This window comes from Rhinopithecus roxellana, chromosome 12, assembly GCF_007565055.1.
Source record: "Rhinopithecus roxellana isolate Shanxi Qingling chromosome 12, ASM756505v1, whole genome shotgun sequence".
NCBI classification, from domain to species: domain Eukaryota; kingdom Metazoa; phylum Chordata; class Mammalia; order Primates; family Cercopithecidae; genus Rhinopithecus; species Rhinopithecus roxellana.
Window position 1 is genome coordinate 54,104,227 of NC_044560.1, and position 23,387 is coordinate 54,127,613.

The 23,387-nt window shown below is 48.4% G+C and overlaps 1 protein-coding gene across 2 annotated transcripts in view; it reads right to left on the reverse strand.

The window, feature by feature from the left end:
* Window positions 1-21,750, reverse strand: part of LEXM (lymphocyte expansion molecule) — a 32,794-nt gene extending 11,044 nt beyond the window's left edge. For both annotated transcript variants that reach the window (XM_010372604.1, XM_010372613.2), the window contains exons 1-9: window positions 21,599-21,750; window positions 20,735-20,822; window positions 20,128-20,292; window positions 19,807-19,929; window positions 15,839-15,976; window positions 15,581-15,724; window positions 13,773-13,934; window positions 12,680-12,805; window positions 10,593-10,726 (exon numbers count right to left, since the gene is read on the reverse strand). In XM_010372604.1, the coding sequence (XP_010370906.1) occupies window positions 10,593-10,726; window positions 12,680-12,805; window positions 13,773-13,934; window positions 15,581-15,724; window positions 15,839-15,976; window positions 19,807-19,929; window positions 20,128-20,292; window positions 20,735-20,822; window positions 21,599-21,702 (1,184 nt within the window). In that variant the 5' untranslated portion in view covers window positions 21,703-21,750. The remainder of the gene's footprint in view (window positions 1-10,592; window positions 10,727-12,679; window positions 12,806-13,772; window positions 13,935-15,580; window positions 15,725-15,838; window positions 15,977-19,806; window positions 19,930-20,127; window positions 20,293-20,734; window positions 20,823-21,598) is intronic.
* Between the last annotated feature and the right edge of the window lie 1,637 nt (window positions 21,751-23,387).

A 23,387-nucleotide genomic window follows, 5' to 3' on the forward strand; every position in this document is an offset into this window, starting at 1 on the left:
AAATGTATTTTATCATTTGTGTTGCTAATAAGAATGGGATCTTAGTAAAAAGAACCCTCAAAAAATAAAATCAAAAAAAAAAAGAAGAAAAGAAAGAAATAAAAGAACGGGATATTGGCCAGGTGCAGTGGCTCACCTGTAATCCCAACACTCTGGGAGGCCAAGGCAGGAGGATCACTTGAGCTCAGGAGTTTGAGACCAGCCTGGGCAACACAGTGACATCCCGTCTCTCTACAAAAAATAGAAAAATTAGCCAGGTGTGGTGGCACATGCCTGTAGTCCCAGCTACTTAGGAGGCTGAGGCAGGATGGTCTATTGAGCCTGGGAGGTGGAGGTTACAATAAGCCATGATCGTGCCACTGCAGCCCTGGGTGGCAGAGCAAGACCCTGTCTAAAAGAAAGAATGGGATCCTTTTTTTGCCTCAATTAATTTTCCATTTGTTATGGCTGCAGTATAAAAGGAAAATATTCATCTATACACTTGTTGCCTGTCTTTGCCTTAGCTTTACAGTTTTAAAATTAACTGTCTTGGAAATTTTTAGTAAACACACATATCATTATCAATTGTAATAACGTTGCTCTTCCTTACCAATGTTTTCTATTTCTTATTTATTTTTCCTGTCTTATTGCTTTTGCTACAACCTCCAAAACAATGTTAAAAAATGCCAGTGACACAAGCATCCTTATCTTGTTCTTGACTTCATTGAGAAACCTCTAGTTACTCAATGTTTTTGGCCTTCTCTTTCAAAGCCCTCATCCTCCTCAAGCCTCAAAGGACCTGCTATTTCTCCCCCAGTCTCTATATAAAAATCTCTATCTTATTAGAGGTTTTTGCTTGGGTCTTTGGCAACAGAGGGTGATTTAAGTAATTGTAGTTTCTCTTTCTGGATGTCGTGCATTTTAAGCCTCTGCAAAGAACTTTTTCCTTATATAAATAAGCACAACGGAATTCTGCCAAGGCAGGAGCAGCTGCTAAGGGAAAAGGAAGCTAGCATGTGCAACATGCCTCCAAAACAGCATCGATAGGGGCAGTGTACATTCACCTGTGTCATTCATTCAGTCCTCATAATGGATTCTGAAGGTGATTATTAGTTTACCCTCATTTTTCAGATGAGGGAGGTCTTCTCCGAGCAACTTGCCCCAAGTCACACAGCTAAGTGGCAGACATGGAATTCTAAGCCAGGGTTAGAAATCCTGTAATTCTCACTGGCCTGAGTGTTGGATGTGTTAACAGTGGTGAAGGAGAATGCTGAACACAGGAGAAAGACAGATGTCCAGAGGGAGAACACAGATGTCCAGGGGGAGGTCCTGTGGGGATGGGGCACCCTTCCCTTCCTTAGAGTCTTTTGCTAAGCAAACGGCATATAGACTGGACTTTGCAAAAGAGCAGGTGGGAGGAGTGGCCCTGCAGGACTCTGGGCATGGTACTTGCCCTAGCACCCCCAAATCCTCACATGGGTGTTGATAAAAGGACATTGCCCATGAAGGGGAAGGACCAGATTCTAGTGCCAGCTCTGTCACTCTCCAGCTGTGTGACTTTAGGCAAGTTGTCCTCCTCTTTTCCTCTCTCTGGTCCTGGTTTTAATACCCCTAAAATAAGGCTAACTACCTTGACTAGAAAGGGGAAGAAAATGCTTTTGCACCCCAAAAGTGTTTCATTTCATATGATTTACCATTGAACAAGGCAGATGAATATATGCATTTATCTCTACTTCCTTCTGCAACCCACTAAAAGTATAAACGAATTTTTTAGACATAGACAAACAGGAGGGGGCCTTCAAGATGGCTGACTAGAGGTGCCGAGCACTTGCCTCCTCCACAAAGAAGGACCAAAACAGCAAGTAGATAACCACACGTTGAATATAGCAAATGAGAGAACATGGAATTCAGCATAGAATATCTGAGGCATGGAAGGAGAAGGAAGCAGAGCAGCTGGCCTGGCCGGGATCAGCTCAGAGCCAGGAAAAAGTCCCCAGTGTGGAGAAAGGGTGAGCAAGAGATCTCCCGTGGTCCACATTCCCCCCACAGGCTCCTGCAATCCTACCCACAGGAGAGCGCTCAGGCCTTGCAGGCCCTGAGACTAATACAGGGGACTTCTGGGGGTCCATGTGACAGCATTGTTCCCAAGAGGGAGTTTGCACTGGTCCCACCTATCCCCTGATACCCAAGCAGTTGCAGCACAGCACCATTTTGAGAGCCCAGTTCCCACCAGTCTACATCCTGCTCTGGAGCCCTACAGATCCTATATCTCCAAATCCCTGGGGACCTGCAGACATCCCCTCACGTCCACTCAGAGAGCTGCAGTGTTCCAATGCCAGCTGGACCCAGCAGTGCGGACAGGTCCCCAGCATTCTAGCCCATGCAGTGTCCTACACCCTGGGGAATGGGCAGGGCAGTGCACTAAATAAGCTGACCTGGGGCAAAGAAACCTGAAGTTTGTGCTCCCCAGAGCCTGAGAGCTAGCTGCCTGGAACCATTGCCACTAACAGCAACCCTACCTCTTCCAGTGGCAGAGCTGCTGCACACCTGCACACTGTTCCAGGGCCTGAGGACAGGCCCACCCTACCTGAACTCTGGTGCCCAAATGTGCCATCTTGGGGCCTAAGGATCCACCCACCCCACTTGCCACTGCCAGAGCCCATGTACACTGTCAGGGAGCCCTTAGACAGGCCCACTCTACCTGTAGCCACTGCAACCAGGGCTTGTGCATGTTGTCCAGGGACCTTGAGGTAGACTAATGCACCTACCCACTGCTCATGCATGCATCTCCCAGGGGCCCAGGGACCTGCCTACTCAGCCTGCCATCACCACTGCTGGCACACACACACCACCCGGGAGCCTGGGACTGGCCCCTCTTGCCCACCACTGCCACTGCTGGCACCCACATGAACCACTCAGGGGCTAGAGTAGAAGTGTGGCCCATTGACACTACTGTCACCACCGATGCCATGCATATCACCCAGGGGCCCAAGGACCCACTGGCTCAGGCCACCACTGCCAACACCAGCACCCAAACACACCACCTGGAGGCCTGAGGACCAGCCCACCCAGACCTGCCTCTGTCAGCACTCACATATGTTAACTAGGGGCCCAAGGACTGACATACCCAGCCCACTGTGCCACCACTGGTCCCTGAGGACTAGCCCACCTGGCACCCCCACCCCCAGCAAAGCCTTGCCATAGCCTCTCCTAACAACCACAGCCTAAGCCACTAAGAAACCCAAAGACACCACTGATGCTGATTATAGCTGAAGAAATCATACAGAAACTACATTACTGCATCCACACAGAATCAAAGCCAAAGTACTGTACCCAACCAACACTATATATACATCTACAGGTAAAAGTAATTCCCTATGAAAGACAGTCATAAAATTGGAAAAAGTGACTGTTATACTAGATGCACACATATGAACACAGGGACACAAGAAACATGAACAAGCAAGGAAACATCATACCTCCAAGGAATACAATATTTCTCCAGTAACAGATCCCAAACAAAAGGAAATCTATGAAATGCCTAAAAAATAATTCAAAATAATGATATTTTAAAAATCAATGAGATATAAGAGAAAACAGATAAAAAATACAAAGAAGTCAGGAAAATAATTGATGATCTGAATGAGATTCAACAAAAAGATATCACTAAAAAGGAACCAAACAGAAATCCTAGAACTGAACAATTCAATACAGGAAATTAAAAATACAATCAAGAACTTCAACAATACACTACATCAAGCAGAAGAAAGAATTTTTGAACTTGAAGACAGGCATCTTGAAATAATCTAGTCAGACAGAAAAAAGAAGAAAAAATTTACAAGATAAAGAAAGTATATTAACAGAACACCACAATGGAATAAAATATTCTAATTTTGAGAGTTCCAGAAGGAAAAGAGATTGGAAAAGACATAGAAAACCTATTTAATGAAATAATAGCTGAAAATATCCCAAGTCTTGCAAAAGATATAGACATCCAGACACAAGAAGCCCACAGAACCCCAAATAGATACAATCAAAAGGGACTTCTCCAAGATACATTACAGTCCAACTGTCAAAATCAAAGACTGGTCAGGCATGGTGGCTCACACCTGTAATCCCAGCACTTTGGGAGGCCAAGGCAGGAGGATTGTTCGAGCTCGGGAGTTCAAGACCTGCCTAGGCAACACAGTCAGACCCCATCTCTACAAAAACTAAAAAGTAAAAAAATATATATCTAGGCATAGTGGCACATGCCTATGCTCCCAGCTACTTGGGAGGCTGAGGTGGGAGGATTGCTTGAGCCTGGGAGGTCGAGGCTGCACTAAGCCATGATTGCATGACTACACTCCAGCCTGAGTGACAGAGTGAGACCTTGTCTTAAAAAAAAAAAAAAAAAAAAAAAAAATCCAAAACAGCAGAAATCTTACAAGCCAGGAGAGCATAGAATGATTATTCAAAGTACTGAAAGGAAAAAAACAAAAGAAACAAACAAAAAAACTACCAACCACAAACACTATACCCAGCAAAGCTATCATTCAAAAATGAAGGCAAAATAAATTATTTGCAGCACAAGCAAAAACAGGGAATTATTCACCACTAGACTGGTCCTACAAGAAAAATTTAAGAGAGTCCCACATCTGGAAGGGAAAGAACAACATCTACAATCATGAAAACATACAAAAGTATTAAACTCTCTGGTAGAGCAAATACACAAATGAGAAAGAGAAAGTAGTCTAACGTTATCATTACAAAAACCCACCAAATTGTAAAAGTAAACAATAAAAGAGGAAGAAAGGAACAAAAGATATGTAAAACAATCAGAAAACAACAAAATGACAGGAGTAAGTTCTTGCTTATCAATAACAACTTTGAATGTAAGTGGTTTAGATTTCCCAATTAAAAGATATAGACTGACTGCTGTCTAGAAGACAACTATCTGCTGCCTACAAGAAATTCACTTCACCTGATAAGACACACATAGATTGGAGTGGAGGGATGGAAAAAATATTCCACAAAAATGGAAAGCAAAATAGTGCAGGAGTAGCTGTACTTGTATCAGGCAAAATAGACCTTAAGTAAAAAAATAAATAAATAAAAAGAGACAAAGAAAGTCATTACATAATGATAAAGTGATCAATTTATCAAAAGAATATAACAATAGTAAATATATATGTACCAACACCAGAGCACTTAGATATATAAGGCAAATAATATTAGAACTAAAGAGAGAGATAGACTTCAATACAATAATAGCTGTAGACAAGACCCCACTTTCAGCACTGGAAAGATTATCCAACAGAGAGTCAACCAAAAAATATGAGACTTAATCTACACTATAGACCAAATGGACCTAACAGACATTTGCAGAACATTTCATCTAACAGCTACAGAATACACAGTCTTCTCATCAACACATGGAACATTCTCTAGGATAGACCATATGTTAGGCCATGAAACAAGTCACAACAAATTTTTAAAAATCAAAATCATACCAAGTATCTCCTCAGACCACAATAAAATAAAACTAGAAATCAATAACAAGAGGAACTTTGGAAATTGTACAAATAAATGGGAATTAAACAACGTGTTCCTGAAAGACCACTTGGTCAAGGAATAAATTAAGAAAGAGGCCAGGCATAGTGTCTCATACCTGGAATCCCAGCACTTTGGAAGACTGAAGTGGGTGGATCACTTGAGCCCAGGAGTTCAAGATCAGCCTGGGAAACATGATGAAATCCTGTCTCTACTAAAAATACAAAAAATTACTTGGGCATGGTGATGCGCACCTATAGTTCCAGCTACTCGGGAGACTGAGGTGGGAGAATCACCTGAGACCAGGAAGTTAAGGCTATAGTGAGCCATGGAAATATAACATACAGCAAAAGCAGTGCTAAGAGGGAAGAAGATTATAGCAATAAATGCCTACATCAAAAAAAGTAGAAAGATTTCAAATAAACAACAAGGAACCTCAGGGAACTAGAACGTCAAGAACAAATCAAACCCAAAATTAGTTGAAGGAAAGAAAGAAAGATTAGAGCAGAACTAAACAAAATAGAGACTTAAAAAAAAAATACAAAGGATCAACAAAACGAAAAGTTGATGTTTTGAAAACATAAAATCAATAAACATCTAGGACTTCTAGTACTATATTAAATAAGAGTGGAACAAGACAAGGATGCCCACTATCACCATTCCTATTTAACACAGTACTGGAAGTCCTAGCCAGAGCTCAGACAAAAGAAAGAAATAAGAGGCATCTAAATTAGAAATGAGGAAGTTATTATAAATTGTCCCTCCTTGCAGGCAACATGATCTTATATAGAGAAAAACCTAAAGACTCCGCCAAAAAACTCTAAGAACTGAGAAATGAATTCTGTAAAGTTGTCAGAATACAAAATCAACATACAATAATTAGTGGCATTTCTATATACCAGTAACTAGCTGAAAAAGAAATCAAGAAAACAATCCCATTTACAATAGCTGCCAAAAAATACACTTAGAAATAAATGTACCAAGGAAGTGAAAGACCTCTGTAATGGAATCTGCAAAACACTGATGAAAGAAATTGAAGAGAACACAAACAAATGGAAAGATATCCAATGTTCATGAACTGGAAGAATTAATATTGTTAAAATGACCTTACATAGAATGGTATTATTCTGACACCATTCAATAAATGATGTTAGAAAAACTGAATATCCATAGGAATGAAACTAGACCCCTTACTATATACAAAAACCAACTCAAAATTGATTAAAGACTTAAATGTCAGACCCAAAATTGTAAAACCACTAGAATAAAACATAAGGGAAAAACTTTAGGACATTGTTCTAGGCAACAACTTTATGACTAAGACTTCAAAAGCACAAGCAACAAAAACAAAAATACACAAATGGGACTATATTAAACTAAAAAGCTTCTGCACAGCAAAAGGAACAATAGCGTGAAGAGACAACGTGTAGAATAGGAGAAAATGTTTGCAAACTACTCATCAGACAAGAAACTTATATCCAGAATATTCAAGGAACTCAACAGCAATAATAATAATAATCCCGTTTAAAAAGTGGGCAGGGTGGGTGCAGTGGCTCATGCCTATAATCCGATCACTTTGGGAGGCCAAGGCGGGCGTATCACCTGAGATCAGGAGTTCAAGACCAGCCTGGCCAACATGGTGAAACCCCGTCTCTACTAAAAATACAAAAATTAGCCAGGGGTGATGGTGTACACCTGTAATCCCAGCTACTCAGGAGGCAGAGGCAAGAGAATCACTTGAACCCAGGAGGTGGAGGTTGCAGTGAGCCAAGATCACACCACTGCACTTCAGCCTGGGTGACAGAGCGAGACTCCATCTCAAACAAACAAACAAAAAAAGTAGGCAAAGGACATGAGTAGGCATTTCTCAAAAGAAAACATACAAATGCTCAACAGGTATATGAAAAAATGCTTGACATCACAAATCATCAGGGAAATGCAAATCAAAACCCCAATTGAGGGATATCATCTCATCCCAGTTAAGATAGCTACTATCAAAAGACAAAAAGTAACAAGTGCTGGCAAGGATGTGGAGAAAAGGGAGCTCTTACATGCTTTTGGTGGGAATGTAAATTATAACAGCCATTATGGAAAACAGTATGGAAGTTTCTTTTAAAAACTAAAAATAGGCCAGGCGTGGTGGCTCACATCTGTAATCCCAGCACTTTGGGAGGCCAAGGTGCAGGGACCACTTGAAGCCAGGAGTTTGAGACCAGCCTTAGCAACATAGTGAGCCCCTATCTCTACCAAAAAAAAAAAAAAAAAAAAAAAAAACTTTTTAAATTAGCCAGGCACACTGGTGCACACCTGTGGTTCCAGCTACTAGGGAGAGTGAGGCTGGGGAATCGCTTGAGCCTGAGAAGTCAAGGCTGCAGTGAGCTGTGTTCATACCACTGCACTGTAAAAAAGGAAAAGAAGAGAGAAAAAGAAAGGAGAAAAGGGAAGGAAGGAAGGAAGGATAGGAAAACTGGGGAGACCCTTGCCAACTCCTGCCACAAAAACCTCAGAAAGATCTAGGAATGGGACGCACAGGTATCTTAAAAAACAGGTGAGGCCAGACATAGAGGATCATGTCAAGAATCTCAGTACTTTGGGAGGTCACAGTGGTAGGATAGCCTGAGCCCAAGACAAGCCTGGGCAACATAGTGAGACTCTGTCTCTACAAAAATAAAAATAAAAAAGTAGCCAGGCATGGTGGCACACACCTATAGTTGCAGCTACATGGGAGACCAAGGTGAGGATTGCTTTGGCTCAGGAGTTCTAGGCTGTTGTGAGCTATGATTGTGCTACTACACTCCCGCCTGGGTAACAGAGTAAGATCCCATCTAGACATGACCTCCCGCTGACTCCTCACCCAGCCAGCAGTAGACTGGAGGTTTGGTTTGTGGATAGATTCCAGGGGGCTAGGAGGAGGCGCACAGTGGAATGTAGGCAGACAGGTCCCACAATGAGAAGAGAGGGGGTAGGAGGCAGTCCATACGCTGAATGAGACAGCCCTGTCTCCTTCCTCTAATCACCAGCAACCACAGTTACCCCCACCCAGGACAGAGGATTATTTTCTAGAGAAGCTGAATAGTCCCACAGAAAACACCTAGAGACACTGGCATTTGAGGGTCTCAGCAGAAAGACCAGATCCACTGCCAATCACTCACAGCGACTGACAGGCCCCGCCCAGACTCACAGTATTATTTAGTGCTTTCCTCTTCAATATGAACAAACAAGCAAAAGAAAAAAAGAAACTTGGAAGAACTGGAGACAACACAGGGGACAAAAGAACTTCAGGAAAATTTAATTAACATCCTTAGATAAAAGAACATACTGCAGCCAGGCACAGTGGCTCACACCTGTAATCCCAGCACTTTGGGAGGCTGAGACGGGCAGATTACTTGAGCTCAGGAGTTCCAGACCAGCCTGGGCAACATGACGAAGCCTGGCCTCTACAAAAAATACAAAAATTAGCCGGACATGATGGTGCATGCCTGTAATCCCAGCTACTTGGGAGGCTGAGGCAAGAGAATCGCTTGAGCCTGAGAGGCAGAGGTTGCAGTGAGCCAAGATTGCATCACTGTGCCCCAGGCTGGGAGTCAGAGTGAGACCTCATCTTAAAAGAAAAAAAAAAGAACATACTGCACACTGCATACATGACACAGAACTGGGTGCTATTAAAAGAAGAAAGAAAAGAGCAATCCACAACAAAAGAACTCTTGGAAACTAAAAAATATGATAGCCAAAATTTTAAAAGTAATAGTAGGGTAGATAAGGACAACAAAATTTTACCAGAAAGTAGAACAGAAAGGTAAGATGGAAAATAAGAAAGGAGAGGGGAAAAAAAGGTAAGAAAACTAGGGTGCCAAACCAGGGCATCTAACATTCATCTAAAAGAGATATCTGAAAAGCAGGAGAGAGAACACAGAGGAGAGGAAATCGTCAGAGACAAAACTCAAAAGATTCTCTCAGAATAGAAGGTGCTGAGTCTCCAGACGGAGGGAACCCACTAAGCACCCAGCACAAAGGATGAAACAGACCCATGCCAAGATGCATCAGAACAGGAAGTACAAAGAGAAGATCCTGAAAGCTTCCAGGAAGGAAAATGCAGGTCACATACACAGCACGGAAAACCAGAATGACTTAAGACTTCTCAACAGCCATATTTGAAGCTAGGAGGCTACGAAAGGCCTGCAAAATTCAGAGGGAAAATTATATCCAACCTAGAATTTTATTTCCAACCAAACTATTGATCAGATATGCAGAAGGAAAAATAAACTTTTTAAGGCATACATTGTATCAAAAATCTTACCTTCCTCAGCCCTTTCTCAGGAACCCACCAAAACAAGGGGGTAAGTTGAGAAGGAGGAAGACACAGCACTACTTTGATAAAAAATAAAATATTTTTTGAAATTACATTTAAAAGCTGATTTCTCCTGAGAAATCTGGTCCTCAGAATCTGGTCCTCATGTCCTCACCATAATTTCAAAAAAAAAAAAAAAATACTGGATTCTAAAGGGCATGTTTGTCAACATTGTAACATTTCTGAAATTGTTATTATATTGCAATTGATGGCCTCTTAGGTCAATAAAATATGGCAGCAGCTAACATTTACAAGTTGTTGTATAGTTTGCCACAGTATTTAATGTACTGTTCCCTTCTTAGGCTTTGCAACCTCCTGAAATGATTTTTAGCAACCCCCATTATGAACACCAAGAAACAGATTCCACGTGGTGAAGCCATTGAGAGCCAAGACCGGACTGTGTGGGCTCCAAGTGGCGGATTTAGGGTTGATTGAGTACGTTTTCCTTTCAGCAGATCATTTCATTTGGGTCTCCTCAAATATCTGCTCTTTTGACAGCTGAAGGAAATGAGGCTTAGCGAACTTATACAGCATGCCCAACCTCATACGTCCAGTAAGTGGCAGAGCCAGGATCTGAAGGTGAACATCCCTCCACTGCCTCTGCTATTTGGCTGGCATTAGGGGCAGAAACTGTGTTCCCATGGGAACCAAACATGGAGAGCTACCAACACACCAAAGAGTAAGAACCCACCACCACCCTCACCCCTTCAACTGCAGCTCCAGCTGCACTCACTGCATAAGCATGTCCCGGGCCAGGTCTGAGAGGTAGCGTTTGGATCCACCCAGGAATAGGGACCGGTATCGCTGCTGCCTGTCCTTTGTCTCCATCAGCCAGGTGTTGAGGTAGCGGCCCACACCTACTGGGTTCTACAACAGGGAGAGGATGGCAGGACATTAGCAAGCCTGGCTTGGAGACTGTGTCTCGGCTTCCTCTCCTCCCCTTGGATGCTTCCCTACTCCATCTGTTATGAACTGAATTGTGTCCCCCAAAAAGATATGTTGAGGTCCCAACCCCGAGCAACCATAGAACCTCAGAATGTGACCTTATTTGGAAATAAGGTTGCTACAGACATAATTAGTTAAGATTAAGTCATACTGCAGTAAGGTAGGCCCTTCATCCAATGTGACTGGTGTCCTTTTAAGAAGAGACACACAGGAAGACAGCCATGCCAGGATACAGATTGGAGTGATGACTACAAGCCAAGGAACATCAAGGATTGCTGGCCACCACCAGAAGCTACAAAGAAGCAAAGAAGGATTCTTCTCAATAGGTTTCAGAGGGAACACAGACCTGCAGATGCCTTGATTTCAGACTTCTCGCCTCCAGAACTGTCAGAGAATATTTCTGTTGCTTTAAGCCACCTAGTTTGTGGCAGCTCTAGGAAGGGAATACAGAATCCCACCCAGATATCGGGGTCACAGATCTTAGAGGCATCAACAGAGAGGTTGGGAAAGGAGATGCAACTTGCCCAAGGTAACACGGCAAGGGCAGAATAAAGGCAGGACAAGAACCCAGCCATCTGCGGAGCAGTCCTGAGGGGTGGGCTGGGGAGATGTTAGAACCCAGGAGCTAGTCCTGTGCTAAACAGAAGTTGCCTCCTACAAGAGAGAAGCCTGTTTCATGAGGCGCCCAGGTTTCGGGGGTACAAGTAGAGGGGCTCTCCCACCCTGTGGGGTGTGGCCAACTGAGCCACCAGAACCCAGACCTCACATCAGCCCTTCCCACTTCACAGTGGCTGGCTCTGTGGTAGCAGCAGGGTCATCTGGCTCTGGTCTAAACATTTCACTTGGGGGCTCTCAGGTAAAGACTTTCTCCCCTGCAGGGGGTGCAGGCTAGAGGTGAAAAAAGGAAGGATTCAGGGACAACCAGCCGGTCCTCACAAGAATTAGTCACTGGGGTCTGGGTACGCTGAGGACCTTGCTACCGTGTGGGGAAGGTAAGGAGGTGAGGTGGCTGACCTGTGCTACTGGAAGTCAGTCAGGACAACAGGCTATCTAATTAGGGGTAGGGGTGGGAACGGCAGGGATTCTTGGGGTGCTGGAAATGAGAGCTGTTAAATGTTCCGGGAGGTAGTTACGGCCATGATGTGACAATTCATGGAGCTGTGCACTTAGGACTCAGCGCCTTTCTCTATGATTATTAGACTCCAATAAAAGGTGCATTTACAAACTGAAGAGGGGTGGAGTAAGAAACAGAATGAGGTCAAAGCCCAAGGCCAAGAATTTAGCTGGTTTACAAGAACACTAACTAAAGATTACATTGCACACTTGGGGATGGCTGCCTCTGGAGATGAGGAAGAGAGTGGGAAAGGGAAGGGGACAGAAGGGGGCCTTGCTCAGCGAGGGACAGGAAATGCACCAGCTTCACCAGCTGCCCCTGAGGCCCAAGAAAAACACAGAGAATGGAAGGAGCGTTTCTCTGGGAAAATAAGAGAATGGCATGGCTGCAGTGGGATGTTTCTTAGCTCATTCGTTCTCAAAGTGTGGTCCTTGGACTAGCATCATCCCCATCACCTGAACTTGTTGGAAATGCAAATTCCCATGTCCCAACCCAGGCCTACTGTACCAGAAGCTCTGGCATGGGCCCAGCCATCTGTGTTGTAACAAGTTCTGCAGGTGAGGCTACTATCAGTTCAAGTTTGAGAACCAATGCCTTAGGAAAATAAGACAGTGGGAGTGGACCTCAGGTCCCTTGGGGAAAAGAAAGGGGAGGCATATGGCTCACTCAAAGCATCGGTTACCTGGGGACAAAGAGGCTTTTGTGTTGGCTGTAGAGGCAGGAGACAGTTCCCATGTATCCCTCACCCCAGACCCACTCACCCAGCTTCCCATAATCATCTGAGAGGCCTTTGCGCCTGACCCCTTGGAGGTCAACAGGAACGGGGGCTGGTTGATGGGTTTGCATTTCTTCTCTTGTGGAAGCCAGAAACTGGGGCCAGATGTGGCCTACAAGGAAGGAAGGAAGGCTGAAATCTGAAGAGGCTCTGGCAGTGTCCGCCTGGGCCCAGGGCAGGTGAGGACTCTGGCCAGCTGACTCCATCCATCCAGCAGCCTGGGTCTTGAGCCAAGGATGGTGGAGGTACCCAGCTACCTCTGAGCAAAAGGGCTCTCATGACCCATGCCACCCACTCTAACAAATACCCATCACAGCCTGATACCTCTTTTTAGGTGCCCAAGGGTCTTCATTGTCTGGTGAGGCCCAGAGAGCTGAAGACCCCATTTCTGAGGAAGGAGACCACACCACACCACACCACTCCAAGTTCCAAGCAGACTTGAAGCCAGATGAGCTGGGTTCCAATCCCAGCCCCTTCTCACCCTTGCTGGGGGAACTTGGCAAATCCCTTTCCAGATCTGGGCTTCAGTTTCCTTTAGTGAAATGCAAATGATAATTCCTACCTCAGAGGGGCTGTAAAATGCCTAGCAGGGGCAGACCCTGCTTTGGGGGCCTGCTCAGACCCCCAGAGGACTGCTTTGACACCAGGGCCCAGCACACCACTCCCTTGGGTGGAGCAGGTGGGCAGGCCCTCCAGTGGGTAGACTGTACTCTGCCCTGCTCCAGTTTCCCCTGCCCATCCTCCAACGCTCTGAGGTCAGAAGAGGGAGGCGCAGGGGGAAAGTTGGCACTGGCTGGGTGCTTCCTGGGTACCAGGCACCATGCTGTAGGCTCCGAGTACAGGGCCCCAGCTAATTCTCACAACCACTTCACTATCTTCAGAGGACAGGGGTGTAAACCGAGGCCCAAACAAGGTCCCACCTAAAGTGTCCCAACGTGCAGGACCAGGATTGGAAACCAAGTCAGTCTGATCCCAAGACTGAGTTATTCCCCATGAAGTAAGGCACACTACCCTATGCCCAGCCCCGGAAGGAGAGCTGCCCTCCGAGAGAGGAAGGCCAGCCACAGGAGTGAACTCACCAGTGTGCGGGGGCACTGGCTGAGGCTGGCCCAGTAAATCCTCTCTGTAGGGATTTTCGGGTTGCGGGGAAGTTTAGAAAAAACCCCATGCTTCTTATTGTGACGTGAGTTAAGTTCTTCTATGAAGCTCGTGAAATTCATCAGTTCCCTGGGCTTTTTTTTCTGAGAAAAGGAGAGGAAAAGGAATCTGTTATGCCAGGAAAATCAGAGCTCCTTTCTCAACCCTCCCCCGCAACCAGAGAAAAGCATTGGGGCATCACTTACTATCCTGCTGTGCAGACATCCCGGAGGTCAGGCCAGCCTCGAGGCCCCCCTGACCTGGGCTGGTGGAAATAGTCTTCCCCCAACCAGCGGGTTGGGGCGGTGTTAGTCTCTTGCACCATGCACCTGCCACACCCTACTGCCCAGCTCCTTTTCATCCATTTCTTTCTTTCATTTGTTGGACATGTATTGAGTCTGGCACCGTTCTAAGCAGGAACGATGTCTTAAATATTTAAAACCAGAGTGACTGGAGGAGCACAGAGGATTTGGGGGGCAGTGAAACTATTCTGTATGATACTAAAATGGTAGCTGCATGTCACGCATTTGGCGAAACCCACAGGATGTCCACCACGTGAGTGAATCCTAAGGTATGCCACGGACTTGCAGCGATAATGATGTATCAGTGTAGGTTCTTCAACTGCAGCAAACAGACCAGGCTGCCGTGGGATGTTGATGGTGGGGGAGGCTGTGCGTGGTATGGGGAGGGCAGTGGGTACATGGGAACTCCTTATACTTTCCACTCAATTTTACTGTGAACCTGAAGCTGATCTTTAAAAAAAAAAACAATTCTAACAAACAAAAGCAAACAGTGTGGCCTGGGCACTGGCCAGTCAGAATGGGCACTGGCCACAGTGCCTGAGGAGAGTCCCTTGACCCCTACCATAGCTGGTCATGGGGAGGTCTGGAGGGCTCCAGGGAGCCGCCAGGTCAAAGGTTGAGAGCTCAGTGGCTACCTGCCAGCTGGTCCTGAGGTCCTTCTGCGTTAACCTCCACCCTCCTAAGCACTCCTGAGCTCTGCCATAGCACTCACTGCCTGCTCACACTCGAGAATTTTTTTCTTATTCATTGATGACTGAGTTTCTTTCTCCACTAGAATGTAAGTTCCACAAGGGCTGCTTTCCCCTGCACCTCGCCTACTACCTGACTTAATCATACCCACTGCGAGAATATGTAATGGAGACAAGATAAACAGGCAATTAGACAAAACTTAATTCCAGTGGCCACGAGCACAAAGCAAGCGCACTGTGAGATCACATCACAGGGACTTGACGGGGATGGGAAAGGAGGCCATCAAGATAAAATTCTACCTCAATTTCCCCTCCTGGGCCTCCTGTTCTCTGCTTTGTTAACAGCACTGGCACTAACCCAGCCAGCTTGGTCTATAATGCCTGCTGTTTCCAAAATAGGAGGACGCCCCCATCTTGCGCCATCAAGGTTCCTCATGACCAAGCTCCCCTGGCACTGTGGGCCATCTTCACCTCCTGGGCACTTCATGCCAGTGCAGAGGAGAGAGCTGGCCGTGAAGTCAGACAGATGTCCTTGGGTTCAAATCCCAGCTCTGCTCCTTCCAGCTGGGTGGCCAGCCTGTTTTCCCTGCCTAACATGGGAAGCCAGATCTGGTCCTGGCCAAGAGGCTGAAGTGAGAGGGTACGGGAATGGCCCTATGTAGAGCCTGGTGCACAAGCTGGTGTTCCTGGTGCTGACTAATGAGGCCTGTCATCCTGCAGGGGCATGGACTAACACCCTCCACCACCCCATGTACACACCTGCATGGAGTAGTGCCCATAAGGCAATGGCTTGCTCCGATCACCAGAGAAAGTGTCATAGGGGCCGCGGGTGCCGACGGATCGTGCCACGTATGTCTCAAGGCCACTTTTGAAGGAGTAGGTGCCAGGTCCCAGACCACTCCCCTAGAGCAGAGCAGAGGTGATGAGGCCTGCAGGAGAGCTCAGCTTCCCCCTCTGCCCTGGGAGTGCCCCTGCAGGACGGGAAGGCAGGGAAGGCCTGGCCAGCCAAGGGGGTACCTGATGAGGCCGGGGGTCTGGCTTGTTGCTCATCCTGCACATGAGGCCCTCGGAATGGGACCGGTTCCAGGCATTCTCCTCCAGCTTGGTGTATGGGTTGCCCTTCTCCCCATAATTTCCAGGGCCTGGATAGTAGTTCTGTGGGGCAGGGGTGGGGGCATAGAGGCTGTCAGAACCACACCTTGTGCCTGAGGAACAAACACCTGAGATTGCCATCCCCAAGAAGGGAATGGGATTTTCAGGGTGCCCACTTGCTACCCACCCTCTGACACACAGCAGTTTCCCGTGAGCATCCACCACTGCTCACACCTTCACCTCCAAGTTCAGCCTCTTCCCCAGGGCTCCACTGGCCTGACCAAGTTATATCTCACTGCTTCCTCCTTACATTGCACACTTTGGCCAACATAGTGGGCTTCTTGCTGCTTCTCAAGCACATGCCATTCTGCCCAACCTTCTTCCCTCATTGGCTCATGCTGTAACCACCACCCGGAATGCCCTTCCTGCCCTCTTTGCCTTGGACAGTTCTACTGCTCCTGCAAAACCAGCTCAGATGTCATCTCTCCTGGGAATGAAGTCTTCCTCCCACTACCACCTGAGATAGTTGCCTGCTTCAGTGGATTCGGCAATTCCAACCTTCACTCCCCTGCACCACAGCCCTGCGTGACATGAGGGCTTTCTCAATGTGCTGTGAACAGCGCTGTGACAGGGAAGGACTCCCATTCTGGGTTCAGATCCTGGGTCTGCTTCCTCCTAGCTGAGTGACCTTGGGCCTTCTGAGTCTCATGGTCCATACTGGTACCATGGGATAGGAATACTTTCTTCCAGGTAATGACGATGAAGTTAAATACTGTCTGCAAGCAAGGGAAAGAGGTTGGGCGGAATGGCATGTGCTTGGAGAGCAGCGAGGAGCCCACCATGTCAGAGTGTGGGATGCAGGGAAGAGGCAGTGAGACATAGCATGGACGGGCCAGTAGGGCCCTGGAGAAGAGGCTGAACTTGGAAGTGAAGGTATGAGCAGTAGTGGAGGCTCACAGGCAACAGTGTCTGGCACAGAGTGGACACTGGCACACGATAGGGTGGGGTGGCTGAATGTCTTGAGGGGCAGGAGGAGAAGTTAGGAACTGCTTGGAATGACCGTCTGGGACCTGGGCTGCCAGGGTCAGAAAGGTGATTTTGTAGGCCGAGTGAAGAGAGCAGTCCACCTGGCAGAACGCTTTCTGCTGCTCTGCACCTTTTAGCCACGGGGGGTCACTGCTGCTCCATAGATGGCTTGGCTGTGCCCTACCTCTGAGCCTGGAACCTGGCCCTGGGGAAGCATGATGGGGCAGGGAGGGCAGGGACCTCTGCATGGGGAGTCAGGTCACTAAGGGCATCAGATTTGTTTGCTCCCAGAGGAATGGGACTACAAGTCTCCTTCTGGGGTTCCCATGTATGTTCTGGAGAAAGCCCCCGAGGATAGCTGGATCCCTGCATGGTGTGTTAGGTGCTTCACAAGCCTTAACATCTTGGTGCTGGCAGTGACTCGGGGAGACCAAGTCAGCACCATCCACAATTAACAGATGGGGAAACTGAGTCTCAGAGGGGCAAACTGTATGTCTCAGGTCCCACCTCCAGAAAGAGACAGCATGAGAGTTTCAGCTCCAAAATCCATAACCTTTCTGAGCCTCTACTGTTTGCCAGGCTCTGTGGAAAGCACCGGGGTGGGTGGGCAGTGAGCACCACAGGACCTGGGAGACTTTGAAGATGAGGGTTATACCAAGGGTGAGAATGGCCCTATTCCTGGAGCCCGGAAGCAAGCCCAGTGCTGGGCACTTTGTCAGGATAATCCCATTTCTTCCTTAAAACCTTCAGGTGCAGAGGTTCAGCACCACACTTGGGCTGATGGCAAAGTCGATAGTTTTAACTAGAATGTTATGTTGTCTGAGCTTTGGGGATTCAAACAGGAATGATTAATTGAAGAGGGGGAGTGTGGAAATGAATGAATCATCACTTTTAAGTTTTGTTTTGTTTTGTTTTTCAGGCTGGACTTTGAAAAATGAGAAGGATCCCCAAAAGACAGGTATGAGGGAAGATGGGAAGGTCTCCCACTCAAAAAGAGCAAAGGCAGGAAGGAAATAGAGTCATGCTTATCCCCCTAGCTCCCCTGCCATCAGTTCGGCTGAGTTCCCACACCCAGGCCCTGGCCTCCAAAGAGACGCAGGGAGCAAAGTCCAAGAACTATGGGGGCCAAGCCTGTGGATGAAATGCAAGGTAGATGTTGGACACCTGGGATTCAAAAGCCTGCTTCTGTCAGTTGATAGCTTCATGACCTTGGGCGGTAGGTTACTTAATCAATCTGTACTCCATTTTTCTCATCTGTAGAATGGACATCATCATAGGGTTGTCATAAATATGAAATTAATTAGTACATGGTAAGTGCTATGCTACATGTCCACTATCATTACTTTAGATTGGATGGTAATGACATTTTCAAATGCTCCAGGTATCCCCTCTCCCTAAGTTACAGTTACAGCTTCTGCACCTGAAGATGCATCTGCTCATCCCCAGACCATGTCAGGAGTAATTTCCAGCCTTCATAGAAGCATTCCCAGTGGCAAGGTGTAGGAGAAAGACCCTGGCTCTGGGTTGGACATTCCCATGCCTGCATCCCAGCTTGCCCACTTGGCAGCTGTGCATCCTGGGGCAATTTGCTTATCTTCTCTGAGCCTCCAGGGCCTCATCTGGAGTGGTTGCAAAGAATTAGACAGAATGTTTTGGAGCACCTGATGCTCAGCATGCATGCACTTATTCAGTCCACAAATACTTATTGCGTGCCTATGTGTGCCAGGCACTGCTAGAACCTCAGAATGCTGCAGTGAAGGAACCAGGCCGACATGGTCTGCCCTCAGGGGCTGCTGTCCAGTGGCGAAGGGACGCTAAACACACAACCACAGTGGAGACTCCTAGGAAGGGAGACACCACCTAGCGGGGCTGAGGGAAGCTTCTGGAAGCTGAGAGCTGCGGGATGAGTAGGTGTGCCCAAGGAGAAGAGGCTGCCAAGGGAGGAAGGGCATTCCTGGCAGAGGGAACAGCAGGGGCAAAGCATGTGAGCATGGCCTATGTGAGGGGCTGGGAGAAGGATAACAGAGTGTCCAGCACAGAGAGGTCGAGGCCAACAAACTGCAGCACTGACTCCCTTAGTAGGGGGTGACTCCTGCCTTCTCCCTCGTGTCCTTACTGAGTGTCAGCCTCACTCAGTGTCCTCCTGATGGGATCATCATCCCCTGGCGCTGCCACCCCCACCTCTCAGCACCATTGCCTCCTCCAAATCCTGGCCCTCACAAGGGTATTCCTCTAAAAAGGTAAGTCAGGTCCTCCTCCTGTCAAAGCCCTCCACTGCCCTCTGGCAGCACCTAGAATAACACCAAGGCCCCACCTTGGCTGCAGGGTCCTCATGACCCAGCCCTTCACTCCTCTGCCCTCTTGCTTGCCTCCTCTCTCCCTCAGCCAGTGCCCTCTGGCCACACTGGCCTCCAGCCGGCCGATCTGATTCGACAAGCATGTTCCCACCTCTAGGCCTTAGCTTCTGCTGCTCCCAATGTCTGGAATGCTCTACCAGACATTGCAAGTCTCCATTGCTCTGACCTGTAGGTTTGCTCAAATATCACTCCTCCCAGAGCACTGACTACGTTCTATCAATTGCACCCCCATCACTGCCTGTCCCTTCCCTAATTTGTGCTCATAGCCCTGCTTATGTATGTATTACACTTCCTTTTTTGTACTACTGTTTCTACTGCTAGGACATCTACTTCATGAGAACAGGGACCTTGTCTTCATCACTGCTAGATCCCCAAGGCCTAGGACAGTGTATGCCACTTAGGAGGTGCTTAATCCTTATTCCTGGCTGGTCGGATGGACATACAAGTGAATGAATTTGTTGAGCACCCAATGTATGCCAGGCTCGGGACTCCAGAGATGAGAACACCTACCCCAATGAGTCCTCGGAAGCGAACCTCCCCAGAGCTGAGCAGCCCCCGGGTGCTACACGGTTTCTCCCGCAGCTGTTCTAAGAAGTCTTTGAGATTGTAGGAGCCGGGCCCCAGCTTTTGCTCCTATGCCAAGAGAAGAGAGAAAATGAAAGCCTTAAACTTGGGAAAGTCCACGCAAGAAGAAGCCCAAGGCATGATGATGTTCCTTAAAGGGTAATCTCCATCTGGCCTTGGAAGGACACTGAAGGTCACACGGAGCAGCCGCAGTGGACAGGAAGACCTGGCACCAGAGAGGGAGAGGCATGGCCCCAGAGGCCTCACCTGCAGCCGCTTCTCTTTCATGATGGCCTGGTACTGGAAGTGGGGTAGCTGGGTCAGCCGCGTGGCTTCCTGGGCCTTGGCCCAGCCTGTGTCCACCTCCTTCATCAGCTTCTTCTTGCTGAAGCAGGTCTCCTTTGTGCTGTAAGTCCCCGGGCCTATGTGGGACTGAGTCAGAGTGTGGTCAGAGCTGTGACAGCCACGCCCGCCCAGTCCACCCACAGAGCAGGCCCTCACCAAGTCACCACCCTGACCTGGAGGAAGGGAGTAGGCAATCCCCCCTGTGGTTCCCACCCTCAGCACCAAGGCTGGCATCAACAGGCTTGGCACTCAAGGTGCAATCATGACATCCTCTATCACTGCCCCCTCACACTGCAGGGAGGTATAATAACACCTTCAAGAGCCCAGAGGTAGTCAGTGCACAAGCTGGGAGTGGTGCAGTCCCTCGTTTATCAAACACACTGGAAGCCCCCACGGTGGGCCCAGCTCTGTGCTGGAAGACGGTAGAAGGTACGCCCCTTCTACAGCTCAGCTCATCCACCACAGTAGGCAGCTCTAAGGGGCCATGCTCAGGCCCTGTGGAGGAGTCAGGGAAGCTGTGCAAACTCACCACTTGGGTAGAATAACGCATGGAGTATGGGGCCTCAGTGAAGGTGCTGAACTTCTTCCGGTTGGGATAAACAGCAGAGATGTCAAACCTAGGGAGGGATGGCGGCCCACTGAGAGCCCCGTGCCTGGCACCCGGCCCTGGCATGGCAGTTCTGGAGCATGGGGGAGTTGGCTGCCCCGGAAGGTGACTTTGGAGCAAGCTCATGAAAGAAAAGTAGTGGAGATGCAGTGGCTTTGAATGTTCCAGGCCGCTCCCACCCCACCCCACCCGTCAACTCTTCCTCCCAGCTTCATTTTTCTCCACAGTCCTTATCAATACCCAACGTTTTACAGATATACATACTTTTGTTTCTTATTCACCCCCACCCCTCACAGAAAAGAGCAAACTCCATGAGTACAGGGGTTTGCTGTTGTGTTCACTGCTGTAGCCCCAGATCCTAGAACTGTGCCTGGAACATAGTAGGTTAGAGAGAGAAAGAGACAGAGTGGAATATGAATGAATGGAAGACAGACACCTGGGCTGAAATCCCACCTACCACTTGTGAGCTGAATGGCCTACTATGGACCAGGCCATGTGATCTCTCTAAACCTGGCACATAGTAGGTGCTCTTGAAATGGTTTTAAAGAATTCACTTAGAAGGTAAAAGAACCCTGGGCAGGAAAGAGCAGTAAGTATGAGGGGGAGAGAAAGCCCAGCCCCTCCTCACTGCCGGCCCCCCCGCCCCCCGTCCCCTGGTCCCCTCCCTGCCAGGCTCAGTCCGGTGTGTAGGTGGACACCCTCTCTCCGGAGGCCAAGGGTGGCTTCGGGGTGGACAGCAGCTGCCTTGGACCATGGGCGTGAGCCCAGGACACAAATGGGCCCCACCTGTGGCTCTGCACCCCGAAGGGCGCCCCGGTGAACCATTTAGTGGCCATGGAGCCGGCGCGGTTCCAGCCACGAGCTCCGGCGGCATTCTGGCTTTCTCTCATGGCAGGCTTGCGCGCCGACCGCCTCCGCTCCTGCCACGGCAACCCGGGCCTTGTGATGCGCCCCGGAGCTGTGGGCCGCGCCCTCACCCACGTGGCGCCCCCACCGGCGTGCGCACGTAGCAGGCTGATTTTTCCCTTGTCCATGCACATTTTCAGGGTTCTTCCCTGGCCCCTGCAGATATAATGGCCCTTTCTTGTATTTAATATGGATGCCAGTGGGTGGGGTCTTACAGTCATTTGTTGAGGAAGTGTTTCTGATTTTTGGCTTTATCCCAGAGCCCTGCATGGAGCCTGCCTAGACTCAGAAAGAACCTTTTAATGTTCACCTTGTGCTGATGGGAAACAGGCCCACAGAGAGGGCAGACTTGGGCAAATGACATCCCAGCTCCTTCTCCCCTTCGGGAGTCAGGGGAGCCGAAGTAAGGGGGAAAGGGCAAGGAAAGCCAGAGGGTGGAGGGCTGGGCAAGGCTGCAGGGGCAGCCAGGATTCAATCGGCCCCTAGACGTCCCTGGCACCCACTCTGGGCAGACACCGTGCAGAATGCCTGGGACTCAGATGTGGTCCTTGCCCTGAAAATAATGGGGGAAGCAATGACCACATACTATGGTCAGGTCCATGAGAGAGGGAGGCCTCTGACCCAGCCTGTGGGTAGGTAGGTCAGGGAAGACTTCCTGGAGGAGGAGAATTCCAAACTTAACATTGAGGCATATGGATGACTTTCTTTTATTTGTTTGTTTTTTTTTTTTTTTGAGACGGAGTCTGGCTCTGCCTCCCAGGCTGGAGTGCAGTGGCTCAATCTCGGCTCACTGCAAGCTCCGCCTCCCAGGTTCACACCATTCTCCTGCCTCAGCCTCCCGAGTATCTGGGACTACAGGCGCCCGCCACCACGCCCCGCTAATTTTTTTGTATTTTTAGTAGAGACGGGGTTTCACAGTGTTAGTCAGGATGGTCTCAATCTCCTGACCTCGTGATCCGCCTGCCTCGGCCTCCCAAAGTGCTGGGATTACAGGCGTGAGCCACTGCGCCCGGCCCATATGGATGACTTTCTAAGTAAAGAAAGGAATTGAGGGTATGGACCCCACATAGGGCATAGTCAGTTCTCTCTTCCCTCCTTCCTTACCCCCCAACCAGTGCTCCACAGCCATGCTCTGAGATTGTCTAATTTCTCCCACGATGGCCTGTGATCTTCCCAAGGGTCTTAGGCCCAAAGGTGGGGCAGAGATTCATATCCCATTCCATGATGACAGGATTGAAGCCAGAGAGGTGTAGGTTGTACCAGAGGTCCTGCTTCCAGCCCATGGTGAAGCTGGACCAGAGGCACAGTGGGTCTTCTGCCAGGCCCCACCCAATGCCCTTCTGACATCCCAAGCTAGTATTTAAATAAGAAGTGTGGCTCCCCAGCACAGCTGAGAGCTGGACTCTTGGGCTCCAGGCCTGGCGGGCACATGGCCACCGCTGGCAGAGCATCTGCACTGCACCACTGAGCTGAGGGTCAGAGGTGGCAGGCCTCAGGAACATGCACAGAACGGAGAGCCTGGGTCATCTAAGCAGACTCTGCCCTTCCCAGCTGTGGGAACTTGAGCAAGTCACTTCTTTCTCTGAGTCACAGCATTATCGGTTTCATTCTATAAAATGAAAGTCATCATCTCTATCTCCCAGGCTGCTGTGAGGATGAAATGACCTGA